At 32.4% G+C, this 26498-nt stretch overlaps 2 protein-coding genes across 5 annotated transcripts in view; one reads left to right on the forward strand and one right to left on the reverse strand.

The window, feature by feature from the left end:
• Nucleotides 1-26498, reverse strand: part of LOC145293813 (adenylate kinase 2, mitochondrial-like) — a 187158-nt gene that overhangs the window by 81726 nt on the left and 78934 nt on the right. The gene's annotated exons all lie outside the window — the stretch shown is intronic.
• Nucleotides 1-26498, forward strand: part of LOC145293812 (peroxisomal acyl-coenzyme A oxidase 1-like) — a 156116-nt gene that overhangs the window by 39911 nt on the left and 89707 nt on the right. For 3 of the 4 annotated variants that reach the window (XM_080140423.1, XM_080140422.1, XM_080140421.1), the window contains exons 2-3: nt 14863-15025; nt 18222-18382. In XM_080140423.1, the coding sequence (XP_079996549.1) occupies nt 14943-15025; nt 18222-18382 (244 nt within the window). In that variant the 5' untranslated portion in view covers nt 14863-14942. Of the gene's footprint in view, nt 1-14862; nt 15026-16608; nt 16655-18221; nt 18383-26498 lie in introns of those variants that run through there. The other variant, XM_080140424.1, reaches the window with a different exon arrangement.

Raw genomic sequence — 26498 nt, forward strand, 5'->3', positions numbered from 1 at the left:
TCGGTAGCTCAGACTGTAATGATGCTAGAGACATAACTAACCACTAAGGCTCAAGCAGTAAATGTTCTGATTTTGATTCTAACGGATGGTACCCAAGCATATTTTTTTAATAACTTTTCAAATCATTAATATTTATTGAATAGGGAATTGGTTCTATAATAATTAAAAAAAATTTGCATGAATTAAAATATAATATTTATGTATATTTTATGACCGAGCAATGCCGGGTGGCCTGCTAGTGTGTGTGTGTGTGTATGTGTCTGTATATATATAAAAGTGAACGTGTCTGTGTGTCTGTCTGTGTGTCCGTGTACATTTGACTATGCAATAACTGTCAATTGTCAGTCTAAAGACTCAAAATTTGATATACAGGGTACTGAGATTTGGGAAAATCTTTGTAATCTGTTTTCAGCCAGAAATTTGGCTGTTAAGGGGTCAAAGTTCAACGATTTGAATTTTGAGAACTCTACCAAACTCCTCCAACAATTTTGTGTCTAAACTCTTGAAATTTTAGATATAGGCTCCTTGGATATGGATCTATCTTAATAACTTAATTTGAGCCCAAAACAATAAATGTTAAGGGGTCATAATCGGGGTCAAAGTTAAAAAAAATTTGACCTCTGCGGTCTCTACCACTCAGACAATTTCTGGTCTAAACATTTGAAATTTGACATAAAGCGTATTCAGAGATAGGGCAAGCTTTTTAATCGGTTTGAATCGGAAATTTTTAGTTACCAATATATAAATGTATGTATGTATGTATGTATGTTTGCATGTCTGCCTAAAACTTTCGACAGAGACCACAGATTTTTACAAGATCAGTATCGTTTTTAAATTCGGCCTTTCAGACGGCAAATATAAAAAAATTGGCTAAAAGCATTAATATTTTCATCTTCAACTTGGCACTTTTCTACAGGGGGGGGGTCACTTTTTCGCCGATATTTTCAAAAGTCATCCTCTCCTTTCGATTGTCTAGCTTTAATTTAAACCTACGTCACTTCCGGTTTGGCAGTGGTCATAACAGCAAAGACGTCAGTTTTTTTTCCAGTTCTTTTCCTCCTTTGCGATATGGGTTAGAGCTTGCCTTCCTACTACCACTTTTTTTTTTTTTTTTTCTCAATACACACCTCCAAACACCCGGGCTGAAATGCTAGTATATATATATATATATATATATATATATATATATATATATATATATATTAGTGATGGGACGATTCCAAAATTTTTCCCGACTCCAATACAATTACCGATTCCTTTCTAAATTTATGATTTCGATATGATTCCCAATTCTGATTCCGATTCTTTTGAAATTTATAAATATTTAATTAGAGATTTGTGTTTTTTTTTTTTTTAATTTTTAAATTGTTACATAAGTCCTGCTAATTTCCATTTATATTTTTTTTCGAATGTGTTCCTTGTAATTGATGGAAAATTGTAGGACAACAAAAGATTTATTTTGATTTTAAAACAAAGCCAGATTGTATCAGTTCGTCATTAGTGTACAACATGATACATGCTGCTTGAAAGTTTTCATAAACAGTTGAAAATAGTCAACGATTGAAAGGCAAAATGAGAAAACAATGTAAGAACAAAATATTTAACAATGCTCCTTCTCATTGTTATGGACGAATTTCTAAATAATAATGTTACTATTTAGAAAACCATTTTTAACATAGAAAGGTTGTGGGCTTTGTTAACTATTCAGTGCCTTCTCTCTATTAATGAAATGAAAAAGTTATTTTAATTATAAAAAATTGGTGAGTTATTACATTGATTTGCTTTGTTGAAAAAAAAAACGAGATGCAAATAATAATAATAATAATAATAATAATAATAATAATAATCATCATCATCATCATCATCATCATCATCATCATCATCATCATCATCATCATCATCATCATCACCTGCAAATAGACAAACCCATCCAAGCAAGAAGATCAGATGTCGTAATAATTTAAAAAAAAGAAAAGTCCTGACAAATCGTAGACTTTACTGTCCTAGCTTACCACAGGGTGAATATCAAAGAAAAGGAGAAACAGAACAAATACACAGAACTGAAAGGGATATAGATGATAAAGAAAATCAAGATAATTTTTATAATGGTGGGAGCACTGGGAGCAATTCCAAAACGCTTTGAAAAAAGAATGGGAAAATTTGGCTGGAAAAATACAATGAATAACAATAATGAAAACAGCTGAAATATTAAGAAAACCCCTTGAATGTGGAGAATAATACACAGGAGCCACATGCACAGGCCAGATAAACTGCTGCAAAGACAAAACGTTAAGAAGTGTTGAACCAAGAACATAGCTGCAATCCATGAATTTTCTATCCCCCCTCCCATTGCCCCCCCACCCCACCCCAAAGAGTGATGTCAAATAATTGAGAAGGGTCAAGAAGGATGGAAAGACCGAGGAGAGAGCGCTGACCAGACCTCCGCTGGACAAGTACAACAAGAACTGGGACTTTGGGGAGGCTTATTGCCATTCAAATTCCAATGGAGACCAATGGCCGCTGTCAGCGAGAAATCAATGATAAATGGCTGTTTTGATAATGTAAAGTCATTCGCGAATATTATCGAGAGATGTGGAGAGTACTGGAACTCTGGGAAGACATGTTTTCACTCAGCTTCCAAGGAACACCACAGGTTGTCTTCAAAAAGAGATCTTTGATAACCTGTGTGAAAGCTCCTTGTGAGCCAATAATAATAATAATAATAATAATAATAATAATAATAATAAAAAAAAAAAAAAATAAAAAAAATTGTAGATTAAAACTCTTAGCTAAATCCCTATTCCAAAATGAAATATTACTTTTATAGGTGATTACGTGTGAAACCCTTAAAAAACTTGCAAAAAAAAAGCAATCATTTTAGTATTTTAGTATTTAGTATACTAGCATTTAGAGTGGAAAATAAGTTTAGAATGTAAATTTAACGTAAAATAATCATCATTTCTGAGCCATTCTAATTCTTTATGAATCAAAACTAAATTGTTTCCCACTAACTTAAGTTTGATTGGCAACGTTGTAAAACCATGCATAATCGTTTAAAAAGTAAACATCCCATCCAAATAAACGCACATAATTTATCTCTAATAGAAAAAAATATTTTGTTTTTTGTTAATTACCCTAACATACTAGAATGTTTTGGAAAAAGAATGTTTTGGAAAAAGACGCTCATTTTACATTAAATTTATGTGTGAAACTGATCTTGCACTTTAAATTCCTAAAGAAATCGTTTTATACTTATTTTTTATAATTACGAGTGTTTATAGGTAATGTTTTTATTGAATTTTTAACAGTTACATATAAAATGGTACATGTAAATATATGAATTACCAGTTTTTTTTTACATTATAACTTTTTGTTGAGCAAGGAAAAATTCGATTTTCCATTTTTTAGGTCATTGCATGTAAACAATCTGAAAATAGTTTCGCATATATATTTAACATAAAATGATCACCCCTTTTGAACCATACAGTGTTTTAAGAACAGGTAACAGGTTTTGTTTGTTTTTAATTTTGGCTATGTTTATGTTCCTGGTCAAACTGTAGTATACAATATGTCATTGTCAAAAGTCATAAAAGACACAACCTCTTCCTACTACTAAGTCCGGGTGATAATACGAAAAATAAAGTGATTACTTGTGGTTTTATGATTTTGCTGATTGGGCTTCGGGGTCAGTGGTAAAAAATTTAGTTAACTGCTTTAAAACAATTAGATGGCCTGGAAATGGGTGATCATTTTACATTAAATTTATGAAAATTGAGCAACGGAAGAAAGGCAATGGAAGAAAGGGCAATAAAAAAAGGGCCATTTTGGCCAGCTAAGAAGAAAGGGCAATTATTGAATAAATATTGATGAAAATAAATTTTGGAATAGTTCTTGTGGGAGATATTGTTTTAAGAAGATGGCTCCCAAACCCCTATCCCTCACCCCAATTAAAAAAAAAATGTAATATACTAATTGTTCTGTTTTGTGTTCTCAAACTCAGGAATTTTTCTGTTGAACTCGAGAATATGCACAGAATTTTGGTCGGAGGTTACATGAATCGAAACGTTAACAAAATGTTATACTTCACCTATCCTCTCTTCATTCAATGAAGGAGAAGTCCTTCTAGACTGAGGCGATTTTTATTTTTGTTCCGACCCAGAGTATCCTTTCTTTTGGGGTTGGATATTCCCCACATTAAAAAACGACCTTGTGTCTAACTTTACCCGATAGGGGAGGCAAGTAAATAGAAACACTCAATATGAGAACAGTAGTACGAAACGTGTTCATAACTTATAAAAGTCGATTTTATTTGGTTTTAAAAAACCCTTAACATTTTAAGATATTTTTTTAAATATAATTTTGGGGGAGGGGTAGCCGCTTTTTAAAAAGACATTTGAACAACAAGCTATTTTCAATCAATATTTATTCAATAATTGCCCTAAATTTTATGCACTACTAACCCTCCATTCTATATTCTAAAATAATTTTGTTTTTAGTGTTTTCACAAATATCGCCCCAGAAAGTAGATTATCATTGGGGGAGAGTACTTTTAAATGTAGATATAATTTCTTTTTTAATTTGATAAACTTGTAAATGTTTTCCCTTTATGAAATTTATCCAAGAGTTTGATAAATTTATTGTGAGATATTAATGCATATTTTAAACTTTCTTGGAAGATATAAAACATTAACAATTTCAGTGGACATGGTGGTCAGATAAAGCGGTTCCAAGAAAATAAAACTTGCCCTTTCATTTGAAATCTTTTAACTGTAAACTATATTTGGCTGGTAGATGCGAAAAAATACTTGAACAGGGTTTCAGACAATGGCATCTGGCACAATAGGAATCTTAGCATACGTAAATGATACAGGCAGAATCAAAGAAAATTTGAAGCTAAAAGTTTTTCACACGGAAGTATGAAAATTAACAAATTCATTTCAAACAATTCAAAGCTAAGCTTTTTTACAATGCTTTGTCCATTCCTTGTCATATTTGTCAATGCTGAGTGAAGGAGCGGACAAAACCCAACATGAAAAAAGCATGAACCCATAAAATAAATAAATTAAAGATTAAAAAACATTTTTTATATTCTATTTTTATTTAATTAGCAATAATGCTTGATATTATTTTTCTTGACAAAATATTTCTTTCATTTTAAACAATTATTTCGATACCTTGTAAATAAACTGCATGCTTCTAAAGGTTACCTAGCAAATTTTCAAGTTTGTTTTGTTTATTTTATGCAAATAAAAAAAAATACATCTTATTTGGATGTTAATATGATCTCTAGAGTTTAGTTTTACTTAAAGTTTAAAAATAATAAAGATTTATCATCAGTACAAGCAATGGAAAATTAAGTTTAAAAAATATTAAAAGAATCGATTAAAAGAATTTTTCCAATTCTGATACCGATTCCCATACCCCAAAAAGTTCCGATTCCCGATTCCAATTAATCGTCTCAACATTAATATATATATATAATTCACACAGATTATAGTTTTTTTTAGTTAAACCAACCTCTTAGATGAAAATAAAATGTTCGTATACAACTTATTTACTTTGTTAATGAAAAAATGGACATAACAAATCATTTTATTTTTTTCGATTTTTGTTCTTTTTGTGGTTGAAACTTGTCTTTTAAATTTGTTAAATTTTGTTAAATTTTACTTATTCAATATAATTTAAACTTCTAGTTTGTTAAGCAAGCCAATCAATTCAAATTAATTTTTATCAAAAATCGTACGACATATATTTAAAATAAAAATGTTGGACTGAATAAATTTGCTTACCTTGTTTCCAGCATTGTATAATGCAAATTTTGAATCTTTGCTTCCAGTGTCAGAGGTTTTTGTAATGTTTGAATAAATTCTCAACATAATTATATAAGAAACTAGCATGGATATCCAGCATTACTCGGGTGGACATGAAATTCGTTTTGGACAGATCTGCTATACTAAAGATATTGAGTACCCCCCCCCCGAAAAAAACGGAAAAAGTAGGTGACAACCTGCCCCTCCCCCAAATGAATCAAAACGACTTTTGTTTCAGTAAAAATAGCAGTGAATGCCTGTGCGATTGGAAAAAAAAAAAAAATTAGCCGCATACGCAGGCTCGTATCTGAAACGCAGAAGAGGAAAAGAAGGGAAAAGGGTAAGTGGCAAATGCTTTTGCCAACCGTACCATGATGATTTTTGACATCATGACCCTGAAAAAATAACGTTTAAAAACATAAACACATACATGACTTGCAAAATATGGTTCAGTTGACCACCACAGAATTAATCTTTTTTTCTAATTTTCAGATATTATGTGCCCAAGGGATCGCTCTTTTAGATAGTACTAGTTTCGACCCGGTCTGATGTGACTTACAAAAGTTAACGAATATACAAACAAATACAAACATACAAACAAATGTTTGAGACTTACATAATCTATCTATTATCTCTTCTCTTCTCTTCTTCTATCTATCTATCTATATAAATAAAATGAACTCATTTTTTCCCGTGTGAGTTTGACCTTAATAGGATTAAAAATCACGACATTACATTCAACTGTAATGTCCCCACACTTCAGCACAGGATCTGAGGTGTGCTATAGGCCTATTACTCTTATAGTTCCTTGATATTCGTACATTTCTATATTTTTTCCGGTGAGAGTTCACTGCCACAATCGGTTAGAATCAATGGAAGTTGTAAAATCTTTTCTCTCTATTCGATTCATACTCCGCCTGCAACCACTTAACACCGCTACGTATACATCCACAGAGGAATATACGAGGAACACCAGTTTGAGTTCTTAGTTGCTTAAAAAATATGGCTTGACATTTTTCCGTCGGGTGAAACGCGACTTTACATTCCAGTTATTCTGTGGGTTACTTGTGCCATTTTATAAATTTCTTCTTTTTTTTTTTCTCTTTTTTTCCTCACTTTATATATTTTTTCTTTTTGTAGAAGGGCGGTGGGGGGGGTGCGATTCGAAGGATTATTTAAACAAAACGAACTAACATTGAATTCTAGTTTTTACAAGAAACTTTAACAGTCAGCTGCCAGCATTCTTCCAATATTGCACCGATTAGCCGCTTTAATATTTTATTTACTGTCTTTATACTTCTATTATGTTTCTGACTTCCTGTTTTTGATTAGTTACTTATTCATTATTTATTTCTATACATTGCATTTCTGAGAGTTTCATTAGCACAATTACTACTACGCTATCGATATTGGAATCAGACGACATTCAAATTGGTTAACAGCGACAACAAAGTAAACGATACAGAAAAATAAATCAAAACAAACCAACATTAAAAAAATTAAAAAACACGGTCAGTTTTCTGGTTTTATTTATTCATTTTTTTTTCTTTTTCATTGAAACAAAGAAAAATAAATAAATAAAATCTAAGAAACATATTTTCATTATACACGGTAAGTTTTATTTTTTTGAATTTTGTTTTTCGATTTAAAAAAAAAAAAAAAATATTAGATTTAAATAAACATATTTGCATTTTACGTGGTAACTTTTTGTTTTTTTTTCTTTTTTTTCCTTTGGTATTCTTTCACGTTTGTTTTGTTTTATTATTCCTTTCAATTTTACGCATCATGTATTAGCTAAACCAGGGCGGGGGGTGGGGCATCTATTAATATAAAAGCTAAAATGTGTGTGTGTGTGTGTGTGGGTGTTCCTTCACCCTAAACTCGGCCTCCTCCTGCTACTACGACAATGACGTCATGTTTGACCTAGAAAACGTTGACGTTAGTTTCAACCACCTGCAAGTGTTCTTAAAGGGTTAATTTTATCCGTTCTCAATTGTCTCTTTGGCATAGAGGTAACGTGTCAGGCATTTTTTTTCCACCTTAGCCTCGATGCTTCAGGTTCGAGCCTGTCTTCCTACCTAAACCTTTTTTCCTCTTTTACACCTTTTTTTTTTCATTTTTTCCATTTGTTCGTAGTTTTGCTTTGTTTTAGTTTTTCCAATTTTTTATAACATCGTGTTTTTTTTTATAATATTAACCCCCCCTCCTACATACACACCTCCAAACACCTGGGCAACGCCGGGTACAGCCCGCTAGTCTATATATAAAAGTGAACGTGTCTGTGTGGGTGTGTGTGTGTGTGTGTACATTTTCCAACGCAATAACTCTATCAATTTTCAGTCTACAGACTCGAAATTTGATATACAGGGTACTGAGATTTGGGAAAATCTTTGAAATCTGTTTTCGGCCAGAAATCTGGCTGTTAAGGGGCCAAAGTTCAATGATTTGACCTTTGAGAACTCTACCAAACTCCTCCAATAATTTTGGGTATAAACACTTGAAATTTTAGATATAGTTTCCTTGGCCATGGATCTAACTTAATAACTTGATTTGAGCCCCAAACAATATATATTAAGGCGTCATAATCGGGGTCAAAGTTAAAAAAATTGACTGCTTTTTTTTTTTTTGTTTGCTCAACATACGCCGCTAAATACCCGGGTAACGCCAGGCTGAAATGCTAGTAGATAAGACGATAGGAGAATTAACTCTAAACCGGTTTTTAAAAAAATCGATGTCAGTAATAATAATTCGAAATAAATTAAATATATTATCAATATAAATCTTAAATAACAATCTTAAAAAGAACACTTAAAACAATTCTCTTGCTATAAACAGTAACTAACGAACAACTATTTAGTAAAATCGATTTTCCTTAATGTAATATGCAAATGAGGTTACCTCTTAATCCTATATTTTGCAAGAATCATACTATATATATAGAAATAAATACAATAGGAAAGTAATGGCTCTTTTGTATATATTAATCTAATTGTGAACAAACAAACAGACAGACAGGAATACTATGAATACATCAATTATAAAATAAATATGTGTAAAACTTCTAAAACATCTAACAAAATCCTCCATTTGTGAAGAATAACCTATACAGAAGTAAAAATTGAATTTAAACTCTGCACGAAAAGATAATTGAACACGCTTAGCTACCTGGATCTTCAAACCTTTTAACTTTAGTGAGGAGAAGAACCTTTCAGTAAAAAACCAGGGAAGAAAGAAAATCTCTATTATTATATAAAAGAAACTTTGTCTGTGAGTTTATTTCAAGTCCATATTTGAAAACGGCTGCGTCGATTTTTATGAATTTTCACACAAATGTATTTTATGTACCTGGTAGTGTTCTTAGATAGGTTATGTATTGGCATGTCTTGGACAAGAATCGATAATTGATAACCAAAATAATTCAATGTAAGAAAGAACAGGCAATTTTGATCAAAGTTAACACCTTACACAGCCTAACATCACAAGTGTATTTGAGAAGTTTTATTACCACAAAAGCCGAAAGGCCTAATATATTAAAGTAACAGTAGGTTCTTTGATATGACAGGTGCCTCTTCAAAATAAATGTCAAGCACAATTTCACAATGATAGTTGACTTTTTGATTTTAAACTTAAATTCAAACCATTATCACCACACAACCAGTAATGCCAGGCATATAAAGTCAACAATAGGTCTTTCCTTTAAACAGAAACATTCATTTGAAACACACCCCTGTCATATCAAAGAGTCTATTGTTGATTTTATATGCGGGCCTTTTTGCTTGTGTAGTAATAAAATTTCTCAAACGAACTTGTGATGCTAAGCCGTATAATATATATTGTTCGACGAAAATTTAGCATATGAGTCTGCAGTTAAATGGGCTGGTAAACAGCAAAACAAAATAAAATAAAGTTCAGCTAGAATTCGACTCTCTCAACTTTCAGCACGTGTTCTCTCCACTGCCTCTGCCAACAGGCATTTTATTAGAAAACTGACCCTATTCCATTTGCATACGTGTGCAGTGGAAGATGAGATCTCATGAGATTCCACGAGACTACACCTTATAAATCCATTGCTGCCATCTTTAATTTCTCTCTCAGATCCCATCCGAAGGTAAGTTGTATAACCGCACAATACACACACACGTGGGCGCTGTCTTCTTTGATTATTACATTCAACTCTACACTTCCCCCTGGTCTCCAGACAACACATGTGGCATGGTGGACGTGGTCATTTGTTGCGGGCACTCCTACGAAGGGGGATTGGCTGGACTACTTCATCTTCATTGGAGCTCTTAGAAGAGGCATCGGAACCATTGGCAGCAGTCATACCATCAGGCTGGACTTCTTCATCTTCATTGGAGCTCTCAGAAGAGGTGCTGGAACTATCGACATCAGCGTTGGGGTTCGCAGTTGTACCATCATGAGGAATAGGTCGGATCCACAGGTCATTGTTGGATGATTCACCATTACTGCTACTCGCCAACTGGTTCATATTCAGGGCAGGCCAGATATCCTTCACATGGCGTGGGGTACCATCGACTAGCATGGCTTTCTCACTGATGATGCCAGTGATTCGCTCTCTTTGAAAGCTGTTGGTGCATTGATTATTGGGAGACTTCACAAAGACAGTGTCCCCTAACTCATACGGCCCTCGAGTTTCCTGCCGATCAGACAGACGGGCGTCAATATCCTTGATGCGCACTCGATAGCAATGGATCGCATTGGTGGGTGCACTTGCAGCAGTCATGCCATCCTTTGGAGTTGCATTATATCTATAGACCGCCTCTGCGATCATGCATTGTTTTCCTGTTGCGATCCTCTTCACGCTTCGATGGCACCGCTCTGCTATGCCGTTGCCACTCGGTACATATGCACATCTGTGTCTGAGCTGGATGCCCTACTTGTCTACGAAACGTCTGAACTCCCCACTGCAGAAGGCCGTGCCATTGTCTGTGAGGATCTCTTCAGGTGGCCCCCTTTCATAAAATATGGACTCCAATTCACGGATGACACTAGAGGAATCCTGTCTTATTAACAGGCGCCAGATTGTGAACCTTGTTGGTCCACAATCGATCAGGGTGAGGAAGTGGTAGCTGCCGTAGTGGGTTATGTCCATATCCAGTCAGCTCCAAGTCGCGTTTACTCCCAGCTGACCTTTCTGCCATCTGGCCGGGGCGGAGTCGATTGACTGGCATGTTTGGCATTCCTTGACTACCGTTTTCACTGCACTTTTGGACACCAACGGATTGGACAACTGCACAAAATAACATGTCCGTCTCACTCTGGGGTGTCCACTGAGGTGGTGTATCTTCCTGATTTCATCCACCACCTCAATAGAAGATGCACATAATGGTACTGGCTTGGCTTTCTTCTTCATGGTGTCATACCATCTCTGTGGCACCCAAGTGAGTCTATCAGCAAGGTTGCAATTTGGAGTGGCCAGTACCGCATCCACAGACAGGTTGTACTCTGTTACCAGCTTTCCCATGGTTTCCAACCTCTGTCTGATCAGCATCTTGCTGGCTGTATAGTGCGCACCCTGGTCTTGCCTGTCAGTGTGTCTGATATCCAGTGGTACACGCATAGTGAATCTGTGTGTATGCGTAATTTCCTGACTTTCCACTGGAGTGTCAGGTTGATACCTTCTATCACCGCATCAAGCTCTGCCAGGTTGATATGAGCAGCGTCATTCACTGGTCACAACCAGCAGGCGTCCTCAATTGCATCACCATTCCTCTCCAACAGCACACCAATTGCCAGAGAGCTTGCATCCACCCACACCCTCAGTTTGTCTCCCCGCACGCACCAGTCTCCCTTGGCGGGGTCATCCTGCTTTAACCTTGCGATGATCTCCTTCACCATGCAAAGCAACAGATCGTCATCTGTCTCATCATCCCAGCCTTTGGTGACTGTGCTTGCCCTCCTTTTTAACCATGTAGATACAAGTGAATTCCTGACGTCAATCGACCGGTCGATCCAATAAATAAAGAAGTCATCATCATGTTTTGTACGTGTTGTCTTGTGTCGTCATTCAGTGACAACAGAAAAGCTAATTGTTATTATCATTATCTATAATGAACATTGTGTAACCATTCGTGGATTATGCACCTCCCCTCCTCTGTGTTAAGAACTTGTATACATCTCCAGTCAGTATATATATATGAAGTCCCAAGCATTCCAGAACTGTATGTCTTCTCTCCCTCATCATCACTATCGTTATATCCGTTATATGTATTGTCCCAATATGAATCCTTTGTCATATCTCTTTAATATGAGTCCCCTGCTACACAACAATACTAAAAAAAAAAGAAAACAACGCATGAATTTAATTTTGCTTTTTTTTCAGGAACATTACAAAAAAAAAGCCCCTAAAGTATGTGTTACTAATATCGATATAACTTGAAAAAAAATTAATTTTCTCGAACTTATTATATTATCATTGAATTAAGTATTATTTATTCAATATTTTTACCAAAAAAAAAAAAAATTGCAAAAAAGGTAACATTTTAGTGTAAGTTTTACATGTAAAATTGCAATACTTTCCTTGCACGCATGAACATTTTTCACTGTATTTTTTAACATGTAAATATACATTTTTTTCTTTTAGGGATTAACTTTGGTTTGTTATTTTAAAAACACAATCAAAATTTAGGTGTAAACTAAAAATATAATTATGATAAGCCTCTTTAAAAAGCATAGGGATCCGTTTTTTTTTGGGTTTTTTTTTCAGTTATTTTTGCCTGTACCCATCGTTTCGATTTGCCTGTTTAATTTAGCAGCTCAATACAAATTCTTTTTCGAACCGAATAAAAGCTTTAGATTCTGTTAAAATGCACAAAACTTATCCAGGTAGGTAGAAGAGTAACTTGCTTTTGGTAACATTTATTTGTTATATATTTGAATTATTGACCTTTTTCCATTTGTTGGCTTCTCTGCTAAATCCTGAAAATGGTTTTGTCATTAGAATTTATCTACTTACAGTTGTTTCTTGGAATATGTGACCAGATTCAAAAGACCAAACTTAATGATTTCAGCAGGTTTAGCAACAAAATTTTGGGTTCGTCACCAAAATCCGGTTTTCATGGTAACAAAAAGGAAAGAAAAAAAGGGGAAAAAAGCATTTATGGCAAATTTGTCGGAAAAGAGTAGTGGAAATGAGCAAAAGAAATACAGACCCGAATAAGTTTAAAATGATCCAAGTTTATTAAAACAAAAAGTTATCGATTGCTTTTATTTCCCAAGGCTCGGGTTAAAAAACCATTAAGGAAACATTTAAAAATACATAAAAAAAAACACAAAAAAAGATGTCAATCCTTAGTTGCAAGAAAGGCTGAAAGAAAAGAACATATAAAAAACGGAAAACAGTCCTTGTTTAGAATTCAGTCCTTTTAACAAAATGTTCAGTCTTTCTTTGACAAAATGTTCTTTTTTTTTTTTCTTTTCCAAAAGGACAAACAAAAAGTTTCTTTAACCTAAAATGGGAGAAAGAAGTAATTTCCTTTGTGAAGGCTCATGTGCCTTTTAATTCAAAGGGGAGAGAAGATCATAAAGCCGCTTTGGTAGGCTTTATGTGTACAAATACGGAGTAACTCCTTGAATTATGGAAGATTTCCTTTCTGAAGGAAACTTTGGTTGAAAAATCTTTCAAAGAGGGGATTTCCTTTCTAGGGGCAATATTCTGCTCATCTCGTCGGCGAAATTAAATTTTGTTCTTCTTAGAAAAGAACTCCTCAACACACGGTAGTTTTCTTCATTAGTCCTTTGAGAATAATAATTTACCAGTTGTAAGACTCGTTTGTCTTTTAATAAGCGGTATTAATCTTCCAGTCATAAGACCTTGTTGTCTTATAATGACTGAGAGTAAAATAACGTTAATAGTTTAGTACCAACCAATGAAGTTCTAAACAAACGTCTTTCTCCAAAGGAGGAGAGAAAAAACCCCATAGAATTTAACGTCAAGAATCCTTTTTGACGGAGCCGAATAGCGTCCTTCTTCTTGGCCGGCTAGATTCGAACTGACGAAAAAGGGCAAAAGCCCTTTCCTCCTCTCCAGAGGGTAGGAGTGGAGCTGGCTGCTAGAAAGCGAACTATACCGATGCTGATGATGATGGAAGTGACCTGCCAGTCAAGGAATGCATTCCTTGACCCAAATGGCGAGATGTTGACTGTGTATAAATAAAAATTATTTCTCTATTAAAAATTTCAACATTAGTGCTGAGGCCATCTTTGACAGAGGGACATGCCTGAGCCTTTAATTGCTGAGTTGGATGCAGCCTGAATCGTAGCCATTCACAAAAACAGTGGACAACCATGAGTCGACATAGCACTTATTACACCAGAAAAGTTTCCCCAGTGATAGCAAAAGCAACAGTTAAAGTTGGCTATACAGATGTGTATGGAATACTGATCTATAGATCCAGCACTAATCCACTGGGTAAAGGGAAAACTGGAGGTGAGCAGCAATTGGCAATGGTTAGCGATGGACATTACATAAAATGGTGCTTACAATTTTTTAACGATCACAGATTGTGGCCCATTATGGTTTTTAGTATAGAAACAGTTGGAACAGCAAAACTCAGCAAATGTGATTCGTTAACTATTGACAATCTTTAAACGAGACATTAAATCTTTCTTGTATCTAACAGAGTAAATATTTTTTATCTTATATTTTTAATTGTGTGACATTATTTGATCATTTTGTACTGATTTTATTTGGTTGGAAAAATGTAATTCCATGGTGCCTTGTAAATGCCAAAGTTGAAAGGAAGAAAGAGAAGAATGAAAGAACTAAAAAGATTCAAAAAGTGATTCGGAAAATTGAAAAAAACTCTTTAATGCAAAATGCGATCCTCTGTTGCTCTTTTTTGTCACAAAAGTTTAAGAAAAAAATCAGTTCTTGACTTTTTATTTAAACAAAAAGCATTAAATGAATTTAGAAAGAATTAGCATCTTAGAAACATTCTTGTTACTTTATCTTAATTCGTCCCCCCCCCCCAAAAAAAACAAGCAAAACACCCTCATATTTATAAATTCATGTATGTATTTTTTTTTCTAGTTGATTTATTTAAAGATGATCCAAATATTGGTGACTTGAAGGAAGTTCATTTCTTTTCCCGGGAACAACTGTTTTCTTTTATGGTTGAGAAATCAATTTATTTTCAAAGACGATTTGAAGAATTGAATATTACTACCCAAACAGATCAGTATGTTATCTTAAGGTAAGAAAATCCTACAAAAATTACAAAAATTAAAAAAAATTGTGTTTCATGAGAAATTTTCAAACTTTTTCAAAATAATAAAAATATTAAGTTTTTTCAACATTTTAATAACATTTTTATTATTTTAATTTTTAATTACTTTGAAATAATGATTAGTGTAATTCTACAACTATATATAGTAAGTGTATATTTGGTTACGAGTAAAGTGAAAACTCCTTTACTTTTTTAATAATTAATTGATACAAGATGAGTTGATACAGTAAAAAGTTAGAATAGAAATGCATTATGGGACAAATTTGATGTTTTGATATTCGTTCATTTCAGAATTATTTGCAGTAGTAAACTTAAATGGATAATTGTTTCTGTGCATTATTGATAGGTCTGAGAATTGAAGACCATGGATGATTGGAAAGCTCCATGATATTGGAAATTATTATCTTGCATCACAATAATTTGTATTTGATTTAAAAATTCAAAATCTTAGCTGCAACTCGTTGAGAATACTTTGAAAGTTGTAAGATATGATCTGGTGAATTGTGATGAAGACATGAAAACAGTGGAGAAATGATAATAGCAGGCATTCTTGCTGCATGACAAAATCTGTTGAGAAACTGCAAGGAAAGGGGGCCACAAGATCTAAGCAAAGGCAATATTAACCTTGTTGATAGAAATGAATCTCAGTTTGGTTAAAAAGCACTAAACAAGGATCTTCACTACACTTCATATAAGAGTTCCAACTACTTGTTGCTAAGGCCCAACAAAATCATCTTTTGAAAAATGAGAAATTTCTCAAGGTCAAATACCCACTCAAACTGGATTGTTGCACAACACATAGAACAGGTGGCTAGCTTACAAGTTGTACAAAGTCCCACACACAATGAAGACAATGCCCTCAAACTGTGATGCTCCTTGGGTGTGTTTCCAGTGAAGATCATGTCAGACCACTCCTACATTCTTTGAGAAAAGACTCTGACACAATTCAGATGGTTATATTGAGTTGCTATCCACTGTTGTTAAATGTTGAGTAGAGAAGATGTCTGCAAGAAGGCCAACAACAGGACTCAGTTGTCAAACATCTACGAAAACCTAGAAAAGATTACTTGAGAACTTCTACGACTTCATCAGTCTCATATCTAGCCCACACAAGTTACCTGATTGCAAAACCTTTATGTGTGGAATGCAGTTGAGAAAGACAGTAACATTAAAAACAAACTGATGTTTGGGCATCTCTTGGAGAACACCCTGAAGGCAGCATGCTTCAGATTCAGGTCCTACTTTAAAGACTTGGTGGAAGTTAAGAGCAGCTTATTGGAGTGAAAATTTATTTAACAGATGCACTTTGGATTTTAAAAATCAATTCTTGACCATGATATGAAGTTTTTTGTTTTTTGTTTTTCAAAACGTGTCAAATTTGTTTCTACTACTGAGAAAGAAAGTAACTTAAAAAGTATTTGTATGCATATTCGTCCAGTATTCATTTGTAACATGTATTTTCATGCTTATCACCACTGTTACACACAAAGAACTATTTTGTTCACATCTCCTTCTACTATATACAAGTTGTTTTTCCCTTCTTCAATCAGACATCATAGAACTATAAACAAAGGTGCCACACATCATTTCAATATGGTAAGCCTTTTTGTCAATACCTGATGCATGTTTCCAGAAATTATCAGTCACTTTTAGTCAGCTTCCTAATTTCCTACATTAATTCTGACCCAACTGACTCTTTTTAAAAAAGTCATACTTTGAAGAGGTAGGAGTAGATTTAACTCTGTCGAAAAAAATATACTAACATTCTCCCATTAGTCACCAGGAAATCTTCATTAGAACCCTTTTGTAAAAAAGTCTGTCATTGTTTAACCTTTTCCATTTAGATCTACCCTAGGTAAATATGCACTGCTCTCTTACATTTCCATTCTTTCTTTCTGGGAAATTTGATTCCCTTTACTCAGATAGAAATGGATCATATTGACAAGGATAGTCAGTGATGGCACATTATCTTTTGATGTGTCACCAATAAACTGTTTCTATTATCAAATACAATTTTCTTGTTTCAATCCATCTTTTCTTTTTAAATTTTGGTTCCCCTCAAACAAATATCAACTGAGATATAAGAGACCGTTGTGACTAGAGGCCAGGTTTATATAGGGGACACCTTTGGGAGTTGTATAGCAAAATGTTAACATTAAATTTTAATTTCTGCATGTTGTTACAGTCAGATAAACAGTTTTACACTCAGAAGACATATTTCTGTGATGCCATAACATGAGGGAACATGGCACACAGGGTTGAAGTCAAACTACTGTTTATTCAAGATGTTCTTGAAGGATATGCTGCAAAATATTATGTCTTTACCAACATGCACTTCAGTTGGTTGGCCATGCTAATTGACTAGGGCTGCAAATGCTAATTGACTAGGGCTTCTTGTTGCAAGAAGACCATATAGACTACAGTCAAACATCTAACACTAATTGATGCTTGACTGTAGACTATATGGTTTTCTTGCAACAAGTATTATCACGCATTTGGAAGCCCTAGTCAATTAGTATAGCCAACCAACTGAAGTGCTTGTTAATTTACAATTACAATGTTAATTACAAATTTTGTAGTTTATAATGATCATTCCCACATGACTCAACATATCACAGAACTCTAACTTAACTTTCATCCAACATATACATGGTGAATTGATACACTGGAAGTCCTTGAAATTTCACATCACAATTCTTAACAATGCTTAACAATTTTTAACAATTCTTAACAATGCTTAACAATTCTTAACAATGCTTAACAATTCTTAACAATGCTTAACAATTTTTAACAATTCTTAACAATGCTTAACAATTCTTAACAATGCTTAACAATTCTTAACAATGCTTAACAATTCTTAACATTGCTTTAGAAATCGTTGGGTTTGACTTTCTAGAATGATTACTTCAACAATGGATAAACTGTACTCACTTGTGGTGTTCTAAAATTTGTCTACTCTAACCCTGATCAACCATTGTTGTAGTACTCTTGTCAGACCATCTATCCGGTTGTGCTCTAACTTAAGGTATTTAATTTTAATTAAATATTTTTTAATTTTTTCTCTCATCAAGTGATCCAAGGATGATGGATCTGTTTTGATGCCTGTGACTCCAGCTATCATAAATGTTTATCAACAAAAAGATCATTTCTTCTATTTTTGCAGTGAATTTTATCCAAACATTTTGCAACTGTTCACACTTCATTTTACCTTGTTTATTCCGACGATTGAGTCAATGGGAAATGAAGAACAAATCAAGTTTTGGCTTCCAAAAGCGAAGAATTTGCAAATTATTGGTGCTTATGCTCAAACTGAACTCGGACATGGTATGTTTCTCTTTCATTATAAAACATTGTTTTTCTTCATTAATAACAAGTAATCATCCTTTAAATTGAATTAACACAGTTTTTTTATGAATTTATTTAAATTTGATAAATAACTAGTTCTCCTCTTATATTCTTCTGTTGATTATAATTTATAAATTACTTAAATTATTCGTTGACACTTAAATCATTCGTTGATATCTATGCTGATGACACGACCATCTATGGCAACACATCAAAGGCCGTAAATGACAAAGTTCTCTCTGATTCTCTCTCCTCTGATCTCGAGCGCGTGGTACAGTGGGGGGAAGAGGTATCTGGTTACTTTTAATGCATCTAAAACCAAGCTCCTATCTTTACATCATCAACGCTCTGATCCCCATCTGGCATCAGTTGAAATGGATGGCTCTCGTTTAGGGGAAGCTCCATGTTTTGATAAGCATCTGGGCTTGACCTTTACTCCTGACCTGAAATGGAACACGTACATCAAGTCAGTTGCCAAAGTCGCTGGAAAAATGGTAAGATTCTTCTACCGCTCCAGAAGATATCTCACTGCTGATGCAATTCTCTATCTATATAAAAGCCAAGTACATCCAATGATGGAGTACTGCTGCCACATCTGGGCAGGAGCTGCTAAAATAGTCTATCCTGCCTTGACAGAGTACAAAATAGGCTTTGTGGCTTAGTGGGGGATGCTCTTTTCCCTTCCCTGCAACCTCTCTCCCACAGAAGAGACGTTGTGAGCCTATCTCTGTCTTATCGTTACTTCCATGGCAAGTGCTTGTCTGAGCTCCAATCTCTGGTCCCCCCTCGCCAATTTTTCATGATAAACACCCATCTAGCTGAAACCACTGCCCAAAATTTTCCCCACTATTTATCTGTGCCAAAACCAAAACGTAGATTCCATAAACAAAGCTTCTTTCTTAGAAGTGCGCGCCTGTGGAACTCTGTTCTATTTGCCTGTTTCCCACCTGACTTCAAGTTGGATGTCTTCAAGTCCAACATAAACAAATTCCTGATGAACCGCTCCCTTAAGTATGACACTTTATCAAATCTCCAATACTAACGTACTGTACACGCAATAACCCTTATCCCTGAGTGGCTTCCGGGCTTTGATATGTGGTGACTACCTTGTAAAAAAAAAAAAAATAAATAAATAAGTAAATCTCTGACTTTATAATGTTGGATATGTTTTTATATTTGTATGTACAGGAGTCACTCCTAAACTACTTGACTGATCATGATGAAATTTGGAAGACAGACTGCTAGTTCAAATGTGAGCTAAACTTAATTCTATTTAGTTTTATGCAAAGCCGGTAAAAAGGGTGAAAATTCTCCATGAAAATTCAGATACCTACCATGTTGTGAAATGTTTAACAATTAGACATCAATTAATAAATATTCCCAACACTTTTACTTTCTTTGGAGTATTTTTAAGAGTTTTTAGGGGACCCACAATCTTCTATTTAAAAATTCAAATATATCAGAATATCTATAGTCATTGTATAACGATTAAGCAGGATCTCCTGAATTTCAGTTTAAGCCATAAATTTTAGACACTTTCTAGAATCAAAATTATGTAATAAATTTGGATCAAAATTGGCCTAAGGGTTCTAGACAAGTTTAGTATCTTGATTTATATTTGGATTTTAATCTTTGTACGGAAACATAAAAGTGGTGCAAAACTGTTCAGAGAATTAATTTTACTCATCATGGGACAGGTATTCTTCTAATGATTTTATGATGATTATATCTTTATACTAGACACCTAAAACAAATCACAAATACTTGCTAATGCTTTGTACAATTCCGGTAAACCCTAATTTGTATAGATTTTGTTACCTAAAAAAAGGCAAACATGCACTTCTTTACATACTCCTTAACATTAAAAAAAATCTAAGTAAATGAAATCAACAAAATTCAGACGTTTTGGTGTGATGAAATACTTTTCATTTTCACAGAATAATCAATCATGTCTTTAACATGTTACAACACAACAACACATTCACTGTAATATTAACTTGAAGATTGTATTTATTTTAAACAGTTACATTAAAACAGTTTTCATTTGTTTTTTTTCATTTTTTAAAAAGTTTCTGAAGAAATAGTAAATACCTAAATACATATATACAGCATGTGGATTAGGGACAGTTTTCTTATTTTAACCAGATAATTTAACCAAAAATCATAATTTAGTAATTAATAATCAAATAAACAAAATAAAAATGCATTTCTATTTAATTTATTAAAATTCTGAACACTTCATTTTGCAAAGGAAGATAAAGTAAACATTTTAAAAGTGAGGAATAGTAACCATTTAACTGATTTTTGTTCCTACAGGCCATTGCGTAAAATTACATGCATGAAAAAAATGAATGATTACTCATAATTGATTTAAAATACTTAATTTAAAACTAAAATGTCATGAATATATTCAATAATTGATGATTACATAGTGAATTTTAATTACTACATTTTCATTACAACATATAATTTAAACAAAAGGAGAGAGAGAGAGAGAGAGAGAGAGAGAGAGAGAGAGAAGCAAGAGGTTAGGTTTAAATATGAAAATAAAATAAAATAATTATCAGATTATTAATATCATTAAAAAATTATCAATTAATATGTAATTCAATTTCACAAAATATTTATGAAAAAAATCATACATTACAGAGAATGAGAGAATCATGACAGTTCTACTTTATTCATAAAAGCATAGTTTTATATTGAGAGATAACAATATCGAGAGAGAGAGAGAGAGAGAGAGAGAGAGAGAGATCAGAGAGACTCATTTCAGTTTCAGAATGAAAATAACAATAATGCCAGAGTAATGCTGGTATAACCCGATGCACACACTTGGGGAGGTATGAGTTCGTGTTAGGCTTTTCCAATTATGGAATGCCCCCAAAAGTTCAATGGTTATTCTGGTCACCCAGAACAACTTTCACAACATGTCAGCTTGGCCTGATTGTCTACATGGTTTGACGAGGGTGTCTGGTTATTCTGTTTCAATAAGAAAAGTCTGCCAATCTAGGGAGACAGGTGTAGCCCATGCCATATTGTGTTTGTTGTTGTTGATCTGCAAGCCACAGTCCTCTCTTTGGCGTCAAGGTAGGCACGCCTCTCCTGATAGATGGTTCCTAAAAAATAACTCAAGTTGACAATCTGGTCTGGTAGCAATGCAAACTCCTTCACAGAAGCAATAAGTCAAACCTCCAGTCGTTGGTTTTCTTTTTATATAAATTATATTAATAGAGACTATATAACGACTAAGTTCTAATATGATGTAATTGTACAAAGATAAAGGTAAAGCTGGTTGCAATTAAATAATTTCAGAGTCCACAGTCAACACATGTTGCATCATCTACGATTGATAGCGCTTAGTACTAATAAAATACCACTGTACAAGATAATTGTATAGGCGGTTGAAACGAAATCACTTCAGAGTCCACACTTCAACATGTGTCATATCATCTACAACCAGCAGAACTTTCACCTGGAAAAACAGTCATCCATAATTCCAGATTAAATTTTAGTATATTGTAAATGTTGATAGATGGAAAGCTTATAGCCACAATTATCTGAATCTGACTTTTTTCCCTTTTTTTCGTTTTAAGCAGTCTGCAGAGGTGGATGTAGGGGGTGGGGTGGAAGCCTTTGTTGCAGTAATGTTATCAGCAGCGAGGATTTTCTTGCCACACACAAATCTATTCTCTTTTTTGTCTATGCAAAATACGATATGTGATGAAAATGTTATTCAGCTTGCGAGCGAGAGATTAACAGCTGAATCTCAAAATCAGCATAATTTAGAGACGGTGAAGAGCTTTTTGAATTCAGCTTGATTCTCCCAATTCCAATGCTTAACTTCTCGCAACTGACCTCAACTAACTAAAAAATCCTTCATGCATAAGCTTATATAATGAGGTGGAGGGTGGGGAGTGAAGTTTCCCCAGTTTAAACTGGCCAATCAGGGGTCATTAAGACACATTCCCTTCTTTTTTGATTGGCTCCGTGCATAATCGTATATCAAAGTAAATTTCCATTGACTTTGTTCCCACACCGACCATCCTTTGATGTGGATCTCAGGGTTAGATAATGCTCCTGAATTTAGTCAAAATACTTGTCATACTATTCTCTCAAAATCAAAACAATATTGTTATTAAATATTATTATCAATCCCAAATCTGCTAACTGAAGCTACTTTTCCTCAGTTTGGTTGCATGATCAACCAAATAAATCGAGTCAGCAAGACAACCGACTATTGCCTGGGATTGTTCACATAATAAAAACTCTAATTTAATTTTATTATAACCTTTATTAATGTAAAATTCGACCACCACAGGTGATTGGGTCACACTGGGTAGGTACAGCTAGTGTATATATATATATATATATATATATATATATATATATATATATATATATATATATATATATATATATATATAAGGGGAGGTCGATTTTTAAACTGTAAATAATCGCATTTTAAGAGAGTTGTAAAATAATGTCAAATTACCAGAAGAAATCCAACTTACAGACCAAATAAATTGGAAATTAATTAAGATTTTTTATCACAGTATATGTGTTACCGGCAATACATGGCATAAGAATAAAACTCAGTTTTGATAAAAATAAAATAATACATTACACATAATAATAAATATGTTTAAGTTTATTATTCCTTTTCTTTAGAAATTAAATAAAAATTTAAAAAAGGAATAAAATCATTATAATATTTTATTTCATATGCAAATAACTATTTACACACATCGATTTATTTATCAGATATTTTTTACGGTATTCACTTGTTAAAAACTAAGCGCACACATTCTGTGTTTATTGTTTACTTTTTAATTATCACAAATATCTTGAATTTTTCATTAGAATAGACTTACGTATCAAAAAATATGGAACTTCTGCATTTTGTGGGCGAGCACCATGTTTTTTGGTGTGTTTCAGGTTTCACTAAACTGTCACCAGGTGGTGCTTTTCGGTCAAAGAAACTCTAATATTGTTTTTTAATTCGGAAAAATGTTTCATTTAAATTATTAATTTGTTGTTGACCCTTCAATGTTGCTTTAATTCGAAAAATGTCTCATTAAAATTATTTATTTGTTTGAAAAAACAAAAAACAAAACAATTTTACTTTATAAAAATCTAATGTTGCTTTGATTACGAAATTGTTTTATTAAAATTATATTTTCTCACACAAACTTTTCAATCAACACGAGCCACAATTACTTCAATTAAAAAAATGTTTAAAAAAAAAATCCAATGTGGCTTTAATTCGGAAGAATGTTTCATTTAAATTATAAATTTGTTGTTGCCCCTTCAAAGTTGCTTTAATTCGAAAAATGTCTCATTAAAATTATTTATTTGCTTGAAAAAACAAAAAAAAAACAAAAAACAAAAAGCTATTTATTTGATAAAACTCTAATGTTGTTTTTAAAGCAAAAATATTAAATTCCAATATTCCGCGATATGAAGTTTAAACAAAGATTTTTTATAACAGGTTTCCAATATTAAAAAAATATATTCTATTATAGAATATGTGACTCTTAATAATATTAAAAAAATATATTCATATTATAGAATATGTGACTCTTAATAATATTAAAAAAATATATTCTATTATAGAATATGTGACTCTTAATAATATTAAAAAAATATATTCATATTATAGAATATGTGACTCTTAATAATATTAAAAAAATATATTCTATTATAGAATATGTGACTCTTAATAATATTAAAAAAATATATTCTATTATAGAATATGTGACTCTTAATAATATTAAAATCGGAAATTCAACATCATCCTAAAAAAATTCGTTTTAATTTGATTATTTGAATTAATATAGTGTCAACTTTAGTTTTTGTGCCTTTTTCAAAAAAAGTATGGAGCCCTCTAAGTAACATCATCTTTATATACATAAGTATCAACAGAAGCCTCCTTATTAATTTTATTTTATTAACTCTCGTCAGTTCGTAAAAAAAGATCAAATTTACAAAAGGTAAGTCTTATATTATTTTTTATCCATTTTTTAAAAAAAGTTTATCGAGTAACGTATAAATTTTAATTTCTTTGCGGCTTTTTTTCTTAATATTGACTAGTTTCTTTTTGTAATATATGAGAAATTACTTTTTCTGGAACTCATGCACTTATGTTACCGTACTAAAATAATAACGTTAGTAGTTAGAAAACCATTCTTAACATGGGGAGGGGAGGGAGTTTTGTAACTATTTTGTACTTTCACCTAACAATTTGTTTAAAAAATATCATAAATCTCGAATTTAACTTGAAAATATGATTTAAAAAAATAGCACGAAAAATATTGAATAATTCGACCCCCTGTCTTTCCAAGCTTATAACTACTCGAAAAATGTAATTCAAACCCTAATTTTTTTCCAATTAAAGGAGCAAGGACCAAGGTTTTATTTAAAAAAAAAACAAAACAAAAAAACAACGTGATTTTAAAAAAAGGTTTTACACTTCGGACTTTACAGGTAAATTTCTAAAAAACTATTCTTTTTTTGTTTTAAATTTGAATATATTATTTATTGATCTTTTATCTTCAATTTGTGATATATAAAACTTTGGTACATAAATTAATTATTTACTTTTTAATAGACATTTCAAAATAGGGGGGGCGTGAATTAATTCGACCCCCTGTCTTTCCAAGCTTATAACTACTCGAAAACTGTAATTCAAACCCTAATTTATTTTTCAATTAAAGGACCAAGGACCAAGGACCAAGGTTTCATTAAAAAAAAAAAAAATACAAACAACGTGTTTTTTTTGTTTTTTTTTAAAAAAAGGTTTTTAATTTCGGACTTTACAGGTAAATTTCCCCAAAATTCTTTTTTTGTTTGTTTTAAATTAGAATATATTATTTATTGATCTTTTATCTTCAATTTGTGATATATAAAACTTTGGTACATAAATTAATTATTTACTTTTTAATAGACATTTCAAAATTGGGGGGGGCGTGAATTTAAAAAAAGACGTTTGTCTAAAATATTATATTCTGTTTATTGGAAAGAGCATAAAATTTCGCATTGACCCTGAAAATATCATAAGAATAGAATCAATATAAAAATTTTGATAGAAATTAAAAAATACTGAACTCGTAATTTTGATAAAAATTAAAAAATACTGAACTCGTAAAATTCAATTAGTTTCATTACTGTTTTTTAAAAAATAAAAAAATAATATTTCTATTACTGTTTATACAACTGTAATAGTTTATTTTGGAAGTATAATCTATAAAGAAAATAAACAACCCTCTTTTAAAAGAGAAATTACGAGTTTGTTATATTTTATTCGCAGCTTCGTGTTAGGGGTATCAAAAATTCCTACAAAAATTCTGATACACCTATGCAAGCACCAGTTTTATTAACATCTACGAATTTGGAACAGATTTCCTGAATAAGAACTTAATATTTGTATAGCTTATATTTATATTAAAAAAATTAAAATTAAACAATATAAAAAAATATAGGGGGGGGATTGTATTTTTTTAATATAAGCAACAAAAAGAATAATTGATAACCTTTTTTTCTTGTTCATTTGAAATAGAATTTCAGTGCAATTGTTAAAAAATAACTATTAAAAATAAGTTTAATTTTGCAGATGATAAAATACATTTATTTATTGTATAGGAAGCAATAAAAGCCAAACAGATTAATAAATATAAATCATATTTTTTAAATTAATAATTTTTCTAAATCAATACAATATATATATATAAATATGAAAATCTGATAGCAAAAAAAAAGTTACTTCTATTAACCATTATAGTGCCGATGACCATCCATAGAAATTTACACAGAAAATAATAAACACACGAAATGATGATGTTTTACACATTTCTTTGGAGATGTCTATTGCTTTAATTGCAAAATTGTCTTATTAAAATTATATTTTCTTACATAGACTTTTCAATAAATGTCTTTAAAATTATATTTTGATACATTTTTATACAATAAATGTTTTGGTTTTCAAATATTTTTTTTGTTCGGAAAAAAATCTTGTTTGTTATTTATTTGACCAAGAAGAAATTTGAGTTATTGCCCCCTAACAATGGCGCTCGCCCGCATAATACAGAAGTGCTAAAAA

The sequence above is a fragment of the Euprymna scolopes genome, chromosome 15 (genome assembly GCF_053919585.1).
Source record: "Euprymna scolopes isolate OS-2025 chromosome 15, ASM5391958v1, whole genome shotgun sequence".
Lineage (NCBI taxonomy): Eukaryota > Metazoa > Mollusca > Cephalopoda > Sepiida > Sepiolidae > Euprymna > Euprymna scolopes.